At 40.9% G+C, this 10867-nt stretch overlaps 1 protein-coding gene across 1 annotated transcript; it reads right to left on the bottom strand.

Annotated features, from left to right (window-relative positions):
• MED21 (mediator complex subunit 21) lies at positions 559-10383 on the bottom strand. Its single transcript, XM_005680730.3, has 4 exons — positions 10295-10383; positions 2228-2342; positions 1589-1689; positions 559-1041 (listed from the first exon to the last, which is right to left on the bottom strand). The coding sequence occupies exons 1-4, from the start codon at positions 10334-10336 to the stop codon at positions 865-867; spliced, it is 435 nt and encodes a 144-aa protein (XP_005680787.2). The 5' UTR covers positions 10337-10383; the 3' UTR covers positions 559-864.

Raw genomic sequence — 10867 nt, forward strand, 5'->3', positions numbered from 1 at the left:
CTGATGTAGTGGAAGCATGTTCTGGTCAAATAGAATGCAGCAATAAAGGCTGAGAGGTTTACAAGATCAGAAAACGAACTCTGGATAAATAAAAAGAATCTATGACTCAGGAAACATACTTCACTATTTCACTAGGCAAATTAAGGAGAAAAACAGGGGGAAAAAAAAACAGGCAAAGAGGTTAAGAGGGAAAAAGTTGAGATTGAAGGAAACTCTTCCCACAATAGCATGAGAATTACACAGAGACGATTTCTTATTAGAAACAAATGTGGAGATGAACTAGAATGGGTTTGAGGTTCTAGGAAAAGAGGAAAAAGCCTCCAAAAGTGACCTAATATCTCATCCAGCCATATTAACTCTTTGTTTCTTTAAAAGCAACGTGGTTTCATTCCTTGCTCAAGTTCCAAATTTATACCATGTCGCCATTAGAGGTAGAAGGATATCAACCTAAATTCAAAAGTCCATGTTCTCTGCATTTACCACCTCTTGAGGGATGTTTTGATTTGTAAAAACTTCAGAAACATGACAAAAATAAAGACAGATTATGTCACAACAGAATTTTACAGTACAGCTGTTTATTAATTATATTATGAACATTAATGCAATATTGGCCTCAATAATTTCACTCAGATAATAAAAAATAGTGGCATAGTGACAGTTTTACAGCTGGTTCATTCATGATTTTACAGTCTTATTTATTAAGAGTGAAAACAGAAGACTATTTAAAATAGCTGAAAAGATAACATGTGTCATAGTGCTCAATGTTTCTGGAACTGTTGGTAAGGCTTACACCTAAATCTGATGCAGAATTCCTACTGGCATTGAAACAGTTCTTTCCTCACCCACAGTATGTATACACTGGTGCTATGAGTCTGGAAGAGACTGGCTATGGGTGCCGCTTCTCGTCTTCAGCTGGGACTGTGCAATATCAGCAAGTGCGCTCTGTATCTTCTCCAGAAGCATGTCCCCTCGGTAGACAACATCCTCCAGACTGGTAGCAGCCTCGTGGTTTTCCTCTTCAAGCTTATATAAGCTAGCAGCCTTTGTGAGCAAACACAAATTTAAGAGTAGTTTGAGAAATGAAAAACTTGGGTGACTGATAAAAGTTGAGGAGGAAAGAAATTGCAATCAAAGTATTTACTTTTAAATCTGAGGACTATGCAACCACTGTGATAGATTTTTTTGCTAGTGGCAGAAATCCTAAGATCAGATATTACTTGAGAGTCTTCCCTATATGAATTATTTAAAAGTTGACTCTTCAATTAGAGATCTCTGGATGGCTAAATGAGACTCCTTTCCACATTGCTTTCAGACACTGCTATTCTACTCCGTATCCAGAACGGTCCCTCGCTTGTCACTACTGGCAAGGAAAAGAACCCAACTGAGGAAAATGGCAAGTTTCCTTGTAACTCAAAACTGGACAACTATGTATTTTCAGCACAGTCTTAAACAGGCTGCAGTAATTTACAATAAAACTCCCATTTTAAAATTTAGAGTAACTTTGAATATTGTAATAAAAGGTACTAAATCTATTTCCTTGAATTCAAAATTTTTTTCATAAAATTCTCAAAGGAAAAGAGATTTTTACCTGTAAAGCAGCTGTAGATTCTTCACTGGGTAAGGAATCTATCAGAACATCAATGTCTTTTGCTGTTCGTGCAATCAGCGCTGCAAAAAGCTGGGCATATTCTAGAGAAAGATAGTACTCATTGAGGATATTAGAGAATCTCAAGCTTTCAGAAAGAGAAATTAAAGTTTAATGAAACCAGGAAACTTCGTTACTTTTTCTGTATTAGGCCTCTAATGATAAAAGTGTAATTTTAACACATCAATTCTATTATGTCTGAGAATTAGCTTTAATGTTAACTCAAATTAGAACTTAAGCATAATGTATTACCATTTCATTATTAGGACAATATGGTGGTCCCTTGAATAAAGGAATTTGTAAATTGGATGCCATTTTCATTAAGGTCCCACAAGTAACAATTCAGCTAAATTCACACAATTCTCCTTTAGAGGAGTAAAAAAATCTGTTATTTCACATGAAAAGAATTATGAGTCATATAAATTTACTGTAATGAATTCATTTAAGACAAACTTGTTATATTCTCAAACAATAACATTTTTAGAAAGCCATAAATAAGTTGAATCTTTCAATAAATCTGATTTTAATGTATTACAGGTAATGTGAGAGTCAAACTAAGAGAAGCCAAGAAAACCTATTTACCTTCTGTAGGGTTAGCCGGCTGATCTTTGTTAATGGCTGTCTGAATATTACTAAAGGAGGCAGGAGGGCCACACTGCTGCAGCACTCCAATGGCGTTACAAAACTGATCTGCAAGCTGGAGGCAAAGGAAAGGTGGCCAAGTTAGAATGGATTTATCCTCTGTAAGGATTTTATTGGTAACTGTGGCAGCAATGTTCTATAATGTTCTCTGAGCAAAGATAAATAAATAAAACAGAAAGGAGTAATTCTGGATAACAAAAACCAGTTACTAACAATGATTAAACTTTTTTTTTTTTAAGTAAAAAAATTTTTTCGTTTTGTATTGGGGTACAGCTGATTCATAAACATTTTAATCATGCAAAGAAACGAAAGTCTCAGTGGCTCAGTCATGTCCAATTCTGCAAACCCATGGCTCCTTTGTCCATGGGCTTTCTTCAGGCAGGAATACTGGAGTCGGTTGCCATTCCCTCCTCCGGGGATCTTCCTTACCCAGGGATGGAACCCCAGTCTCCGGTGTCTCTTGCACTGGCAAGCGGATCCTTTACTGCTGTGCAACCTGGGAAGCCCTAAAGAAACTATGTTTGGTATCAATTTAGTTGAGACAGTTAAAAAGAAAAACAAAATAATCTTTCTTTTCTTCCCAAGGTAACAGAATGATAAAAGAAATATATGCCAGGACTTTCTGCAAGCACAAGTAAATACTTTTGGGGGAGCAGAGGTGGAAAAAAGCACATCTGACACCGACTCGATGGACATGGGTTTGGGTGGACTCCGGGAGTTGGTGATGGACAGGGAGGCCTGGCGTGCTGCGGTTCATGGGGTGGCAAAGAGTCGGACATGACTGAGCAACTGAACTGAACTGAACTGACAGGAAACATCTTAGAATGGCCCCAGGCTAAACTTTTAAATATGACTCATATACAAAGTATATGACCCCTTTTCTGAAACCAGAGTAAATTACAAGCAGAAAGAAATAGTGGTGGGAAAAGACTGCACCTTAAGTATGTCTGAAATGTTTTTCTCCAGGACTCAAAACTCCTAGTGCTCTAAAAGCATTTCTTAAGCAATTCGAAGACTGAGAATACCAAGTCCTTACTGAAACTGTGTCCCACAGGGTTAACGGAAGCTGGCACCTTAAATGAAAGACTGGAGTACGTCTTACAGAACAGCAGGTAAGGAAACAGCTTGTGACAAAACCCTTTGTAATCTGCCTCTGATGATTATGTTTGCGTTGGCTTTTTTCTTTCCCTAATTGCATACCTTCCAAGCTTCACAGAGCCCACATAATACAGCACCAGACTTCTTACCACCCCCAACAGATAATGCTCCCGATGTGTGGGTCACTACAGTAAAAGGGACTTAAGCTGTTTTTCAAAAAATTGAAAAATTTGTAGTAAGGTCTTGCCCAGTTCAGATCAGTTAAGAACAGTTGGGAACGACAACCCTACCTGGGTCTCCTGCATTACAGGCAAATTCTTTACTATCTGAGCTACCAGGGAAGCCCCAAGAACTGTTCCTGTGCAGAATACCAATTACTTTACCTTCTCCCTACCTCCAATCACCCTACCCTACGCCTAAGACCACCCTACTTCTTTATCCCATAAAATCTCAAGTGTCTTTACTTTCTGATTGTTTCCCACCTCCACCCACCACCCCCCGGCCAAGAGGCATGTGGGATCTTAGTTCCCTGACCGGGGATCAAACCCATGCCCCCTGCATTGGAAGTGCAGAATCTTAACCACTGGACCACCAGGCAAGTCCTCCAAACCTCAAGTCTCTTGCCTTCTGGGAAGCAATCTGAGATCTGCCCTCCTATCTTGTCACTCAGCTGCTTCCCGAATAAATAAACCCTTTCTCTGGCTGCAAAATGATGTCTCAGCCTTTGGCCAGATGTGGATCCAGCAAAGTTAGCTTTGTTAACATTACCTTTTCCAAACCTAAGACTCCTATCCTCCCCACCAACTTCTCTCCATAGTCCTGACCACTCAAACTGCAATTCCTTGTCTCAATTATTGAATCAGCGTTTCCACTAAGTTTCACTGCCATTATTTGAACGACAGAATTCAAAAGTCAATTATTTCCTTTAGTATCCAATTTGTATTGAGAATCTTCCAGTCAACCAGTCTACCTTCAGACTCTTAACTTTCATCTTCAAATCCTGCTAATGTTACTACAAATCTTTCCCTTTTCCTTCTACCACCACTGATGCTGTTAGTGCAACTAATTACTTCACACAAGAATTGTTTACAATAGCTCCCTACTATTTTCTAGTTCTTATTTTCTAGGTTATTTTACTCTGCTCCAAAATTCTGAGCTTGCCCCAGCATGGTTTTCAAGATAAATTTCCAAACCTTCAGGCCATTTCAAAGCTTTCAATAATCGAACTCAACCCTACTTGTTCATTATCTACTCCTCCTTTATATATGCCTGACTAGTGAAAATTCATTCCTGACTACACTGCTTTTGTTCACATTTCTGCAAAGGTATTGGGTGGCAGTAAGTGCTCTGCTGCTGCTGCTGCTAAGTCGCTTCAGCCGTGTCCGACTCTGTGCGACCCCATAGACGGCAGCCCACCCGGCTCCTCCGTCCCTGGGATTCTCCAGGCAAGAACACTGGAGGGGGTTGCCATTTCCTTCTCCAAAGCAAGAAAGTGAAAAGTGAAAGTGAAGTCGCTCAGTCGAGTCCCACTCTTTGTGACCCCATGGACTACAGCCTACCAGGCTCCTCCATCCATGGGATTTTCCAGGCAAGAGTACTGGAGTGGGTTGTGTACTGAGCCTGTACAAATATAGACTTTGATTCTGGTAACTAGAGTTTGTTAACTGAGAACATTCTCATATTAGGTTAAATACAATGGCTGTTTGTTCTGCCCATATGAAGCTCTCAAAATCCATTTACTCAACAAATATTTATCAAAATAATTCTAGGGACTTCCCTGGTGGCTCAGTAGTAACGAATCCATCTGTTAATGCAGGGAACACAGGTTCAATCCCTGGTCTGAGGAGATTCCACATGCTGCAGGGCAACTAAACTCCTGCACCAAAACTACTGAGCTGGCGCTCTAGAGTCCCTGACCCTCAGCTACTGGGAAGGCCACGTACCTAAAGCCTGTTGTCCACAGCAAGAGAAATCACTGCAATGAAAAGCCTGGGCACCACCCCCACTACCCCAACAGCCTCCACTCAGTGCATCAAGAGAAAGCCTGTGCACAGCAATAAAGACCTAGTGCAGCCATATATAAATCTTAAAGGATAAAGAAAACTTAAAAGAAAATCAGCTCTATGAGAAGCACTGTGTGTATAATTGTATAAACATTATAGTGACAAAGCAAACAAGACAGTTTGCTCTCATGGAGTTCTCAGAGGGTAAAATAACTCTACTTAAAAACTTTTACAAACAATTATGATTCATACAAATCCTAATATGATTCCCTCTACTTTAGTTAATATCACCCAATAATCCAGTTCAGCACTTATAGCTGAAAGTTCAGTTCAGTCGCTCAGTGGTGTCCAACTCTTTTCAACCCTGTGCACTACAACACACCAGGCCTCCCTGTTCATAACCAACTCCTGGAGTTGACTCAAACTCATGTTGGTGATGCCATCCAAGCATCTCATCCTCAGTCATCCCCTTCTCCTGCCTTCAATCTTGCCCAGCATCAGGGTCTTTTCTAGTGACTCAGTTCTTCACATCAGGTGGCCAAACGATTTGAGCTTCAGCTTCAACATCAGTCCTTCCAATGAATATTCAGGACTGATTTCCTTTAGGATGGACGGGCTGGATCTCCTTGCAGTCCAAGGGACCCTCAAGAGTCTTCTCCAACACCACAGTTCAAAAGCATCAATTCTTCAGCACTCAGCTTTCTTTATAGTTCAACTGTCACATCCATACGTGACTACTGGCCAAAAAAAAAAAGTCCTTCACTAGACAACCTTTGTTGCCAAAAAAAAATGTCTCTGCTTTTTAATATGCTGTCTATGTTGGTCATTGCTTTTCTTTCAAGGAGCAACCATCTTTTAATTTCATGGCTGCAGTCACCATATGCTGTGATTTTGGAGCTCAAGAAAATAATCTCTCACTGTTTCCATTGTTTCACCATCTAAATGCCATGAAGTGATGGGACCGAATGCCATGGTCTTAGTTTGTTGAATGTTAAGTTTTAAACCAGCTTTTTCCTCTCCTCTTTCATTTTATCAAGAAGCTCTTTATCTTCCTTTCTGCCATAAGGGTGGTGTCATCTGCATATCTGAGGTTACTGATACCCCAGCAATCCTGATTCCAGCTTGTGCTTCATCTAGCCTGGCATTTCACAAGATGTACTCTACATATAAGTTAAATAAGCAGGGTGACAATATACAGCTTTGACATACTCCTTTCCTAATTTGGAACCAGTCTGTTGTTCCATGTCTGGTTCTAACTGCTGCTTCTTGATAAGCATACAGATTTCTCAGGAGGTAGGTCAGGTTGCCTGGTATTCCCATCTCTTGAAGAATTTTCCAGTTTGTTGTGATCCACACAGTCAAAGGCTTTAGTGTAGTCAATAAAGCAGAAGTAGATGTTTTCCTGGAACTCTCCTACTTTTTCTATGATCTAGCAGATGTTGGCAATTTGATCTCTGTGTCCTCTGCCTTTTCTAAATCCAGCTTGAACATCTGGAATTTCACTGTTCACATACTGCTGAAGCCTGGCTTGGAGAATTCTGAACATTACTTTGCTAGCATGTGAAATGAGTGCTATTGTGCAGTAGTCTGAACATTCTTTGGCATTGCTTTTCTTTGGGATTGGAATGAAAACTGACCTTTCCTAGTCCTGTGGCCACTGCTGTGTTTTCCAGATTTGCTGGCATTTACTGAGTGCAGTACTTTCACAACTTCATCTTTTAGGATTTGAAGTAGCTCAACTGGAATTCTATCACCTCCACTAGCGTTTTTTGTAGTGATGCTTCCTAAGGTCAACTTGACTTTGCATTCTAGGATGTCTGGCTCTAGGTGACTGATACCATCACGATTATCTGGGTCATAAAGATACTTTTTGTATAGCTCCTCTGTGTATTTTTGCCACCTCTTCTTAATATCTCTTGCTTCTGTTAGGTCCATACCATTTCTGTCCTTTATTGAGCCCATCTTTGCATAAAATATTCCCTTGGTGTCTCTAATTTTCTTGAAGAGATCTCTAGTTTTTCCCATTCTATTGTTTTCCTCTATTTCTTTGCACTGATCACTGAGGAAGGCTTTCTTGTCTCTGTGCTATTCTTTGGGATGCTGCATTCAGATGGGTATATCTTTCCTTTTCTCCTTTGCCTTTAGCTTCTCTTCTGTTCTCAGCTATTTGTAAGGCCTCCTCAGACACTCATTTTGCCTTTTTGCATTAGTTTTTCTTGGGGCTGGTCTTGATCACTGCATCCTGTACAATGTCATGAACCTCTCTGTCCATAGTTCATCAGCATTCTGTCAGATATAATCCCTTGAATCTATGTCACTTCCACTGTATAATCATAAGGGGCTTGATTTAGGTCATATCTGAATGGTCTAGTGGTTTTCCCTACTTTCTTCAATTTAAGTCTGAATTTTACGTTAAGTTCATGATCTGAGCCACAGTCAGCTCCCGGTCTTGTTTTTGCTGACTGTACAGCGCTTCTCCCTCTTTGGCTGCAAAGAATATAATCAAACTGGTTTCAGCATTGACCATCTGGTGATGTCCATGTGTAGAGTTGTCTCTTATGTTGTAGGAAGAGGGTGCTTGCTGTGACCAGTGTGTTCTCTTAGCAAAATTCTATTTGCCTTTGCCCTGCTTCATTTTGTACTCCAGGGCCAAACTTGCCTGTCACTCCAGGTGTCTCTTGACTTCCTACTTTTGCATTCCAGTCCCCTATGATGAAAGGGACATCATTTTTTGGTGTTAGTTCTAGAAGGTCTTGTACGTCATCATAGAACCATTCAACTTCAGCTTCTTCAGCATTAATGGTTGCAGCACAGATTTGGATTACTCTGTTATTGAATGGTTTGCCTTGGAAACGAACGGAGCTCATTCTGTTGTTTTTGAGATTACACCCAAGTACTGCATTTCGAACTTCATTTAACCTAACATTCCAGGTTCCTATGCAATATTGTTCTTTGCGGTATCAGACTATATTTCCATCACCAGTCACATCCACAACTGGGCACTGTTTTCGCTTTGGCTCCCTCTCTTCATTCCTTCTGGAGTTATTTCTCCACTCTTCTTCAGTAGCATATTGGGCATCTACCAACCTGATGAGTTCTTCTTTCAGTGTCCTGTTTTTTGCCTTTTCATACTGTTCATGGGATTCTCAAGACAAGAATACTGAAGTAGTCTGCCATTCCCTTTTCCAGTGGGAACTCTCCACCATGACCCATCCATCTTGGGTGGCCCTACATGGCATGGCTCATAGTTTCATTGAGTTAGACAGGGCTGTGATCCATGTGATCAGTTTGGTTAGTTTTGTGTGACTGTGGTTTTCAATCTGTTAAGATTAGGTAACCATGGGTTTTTAAAAGGGGGTGTCCTTATATGATGTTGGAAACTTACTGCTCTGATGCGGCTGGTGGGACGCTCAGACCCTGTAGAGAATGCAGTGTTATCTCTAGAGCCAGAAAATTCTGCCTACCGCTGAAAACACTCGATTAATTACAACTCCTAACCACATACTGCTTTTTGCATTATTTAAATGTCTCGAGTATATGAAGTCTTTCTAACCAGACTGTAAACTCCTCAAGGAGTAACTCTCTGTAACCATGACAGTGTTTATATATACCATACCAGATAATCTAGAGGCTTTCCTCCAAAATCAAATGATCATCCATGGAGTTAAGGGCCATATTCACTTTGTCCTTACTATCCTTCTGGCTATGAAATATATATGAATATGCAACATTTCCCCTAAAATAATGTTTGTATCCAGCAGTCATTACAATTTAATTTTGTAAAGCCTCAAAGAAGTATCTCCCCATGGGAGACTGGCTGGCCGCCCAGGCAAGTCACCAAAGGTAGAATTCATCTTGGTGAATTTATCAACATTTAGAGGCCGGCCCTCATACACACAATAGATCCATTTCTCACAGGCAGACTCACACTGTTCAAATGTACAAACACTGAGTGATAACAAGAATACCAACTTATTAGCTTCCAGTGAGAAAAAAACTGGCAAGAGCCTAGGTACAAGAGACTAGTTTGATTTTCCAGTCAACATCTACAGGTATCTTACCTGGGACATCAAATTATAAACAGAATGACAGAAATGTAACTACCAATGAAAAACAATTTAGCTCTTAATGGTAATAAGTACATGAATGCTTTGGTTTGCATATACTTTCCACACAGAGATAAATAACAGGAAAAATAAACAGAAAGATCAAAGTAATGGGGGCTATTTACATCACCTGACCTTTCATAGGGAGAAGATTCATTAGCAGATGTTTTAAAAATCTTAAAGATATACAAAGACCGTAACATTCACTATTATAAAATGTCACTTTCCCTTAAACTGACAAGCTGGGGGAGCGGCCAAGAGATGGAACCCTTGGTATATAGGAACCAACTAAGATGAAACAAAACTTTTCACATTAGTATCACTCCAGCCCCAATCTGAAAATTGTAGCCAAAGAATACCCTCGGCTAACATCTAATGACAAAGATCTAATCATTAAGAACACGGATTTATCTCCGTGGTTAAAATTCATAAGGGGTAAAAAAAATTCCGCTTCCTCTCTCCTCCCGGCAAAAAAAAAAAAAAAGGAAAGATCCATAAGCACCACTGACAAGAAAATAAAACTGGTCCCAGAGAACAACGCAAGTCGCTGAAGCCTGACAGTCCACGCAGTGAGATCCTCCACTTGGCAGGCGAAGAGGCCGCCGGCTCTCGCCCGGCCCCGAAGCCGGCCTCAGACCTTCCAGACGGCGGCGCAGCCTCCAGCCAACCCCAGCGCTTGTTGATGAAGCCCAGCCTCAGTCCACTCCCCACTTCCGAGTTTCGTCCCTCACATCTCTTTCTCTGCCATGCTTTCTCTCGGGAAGGAAGACGACGGAAATTAATCGAGTGCAATTGCTCACCGAGTTCACAGCGTCCTGCAGCTGCGTGAGCCGATCCGCCATGTTCCTCCCGCAAACAAAGAGACGTGAAAGCCGCTGCTCCTACTCAATTGGACAGTCATAGCCAATCACAAGGCCGCGTTCTTGGAGGGGGTGGAGTCAAGCCAAACCCCAAACCCCGTAGCGAAGGGGCGGGGCTTTCCCGAGCCTTAACTTTGTTCAGACTAACTCCGCTTGAAACTAAGAGAGGCAGCCTAGAAATTAAAAGACGCTTACTTCTGGGAAAAAAGTTATGACCAACCTAGACAGCATATAAAAAAGCAGAGACATTACTTTGCCAACAAAGGTCCGTTTAGTTAAGGCTATGGTTTTTCCAGTAGTCATGTATGAGTGTGAAGAGTTGGACTATAAAGAAAGCTGAGCGCCGAAGAATTGATGCTTTTGAATTTTGGTGTTGGATAAGACTCTTGAGAGTCCCTTGGACTGCAAGGAGATCCAACCAGTCCGTCCTAAAGGAGATCAGTCCGGAATATTCATTGTGAAGGACGGATGTTGAAGCTGAAACTCCAATACTTTGGTCACCTGGTTCGAAGA

The sequence above is a fragment of the Capra hircus genome, chromosome 5 (assembly GCF_001704415.2).
Source record: "Capra hircus breed San Clemente chromosome 5, ASM170441v1, whole genome shotgun sequence".
NCBI classification, from domain to species: domain Eukaryota; kingdom Metazoa; phylum Chordata; class Mammalia; order Artiodactyla; family Bovidae; genus Capra; species Capra hircus.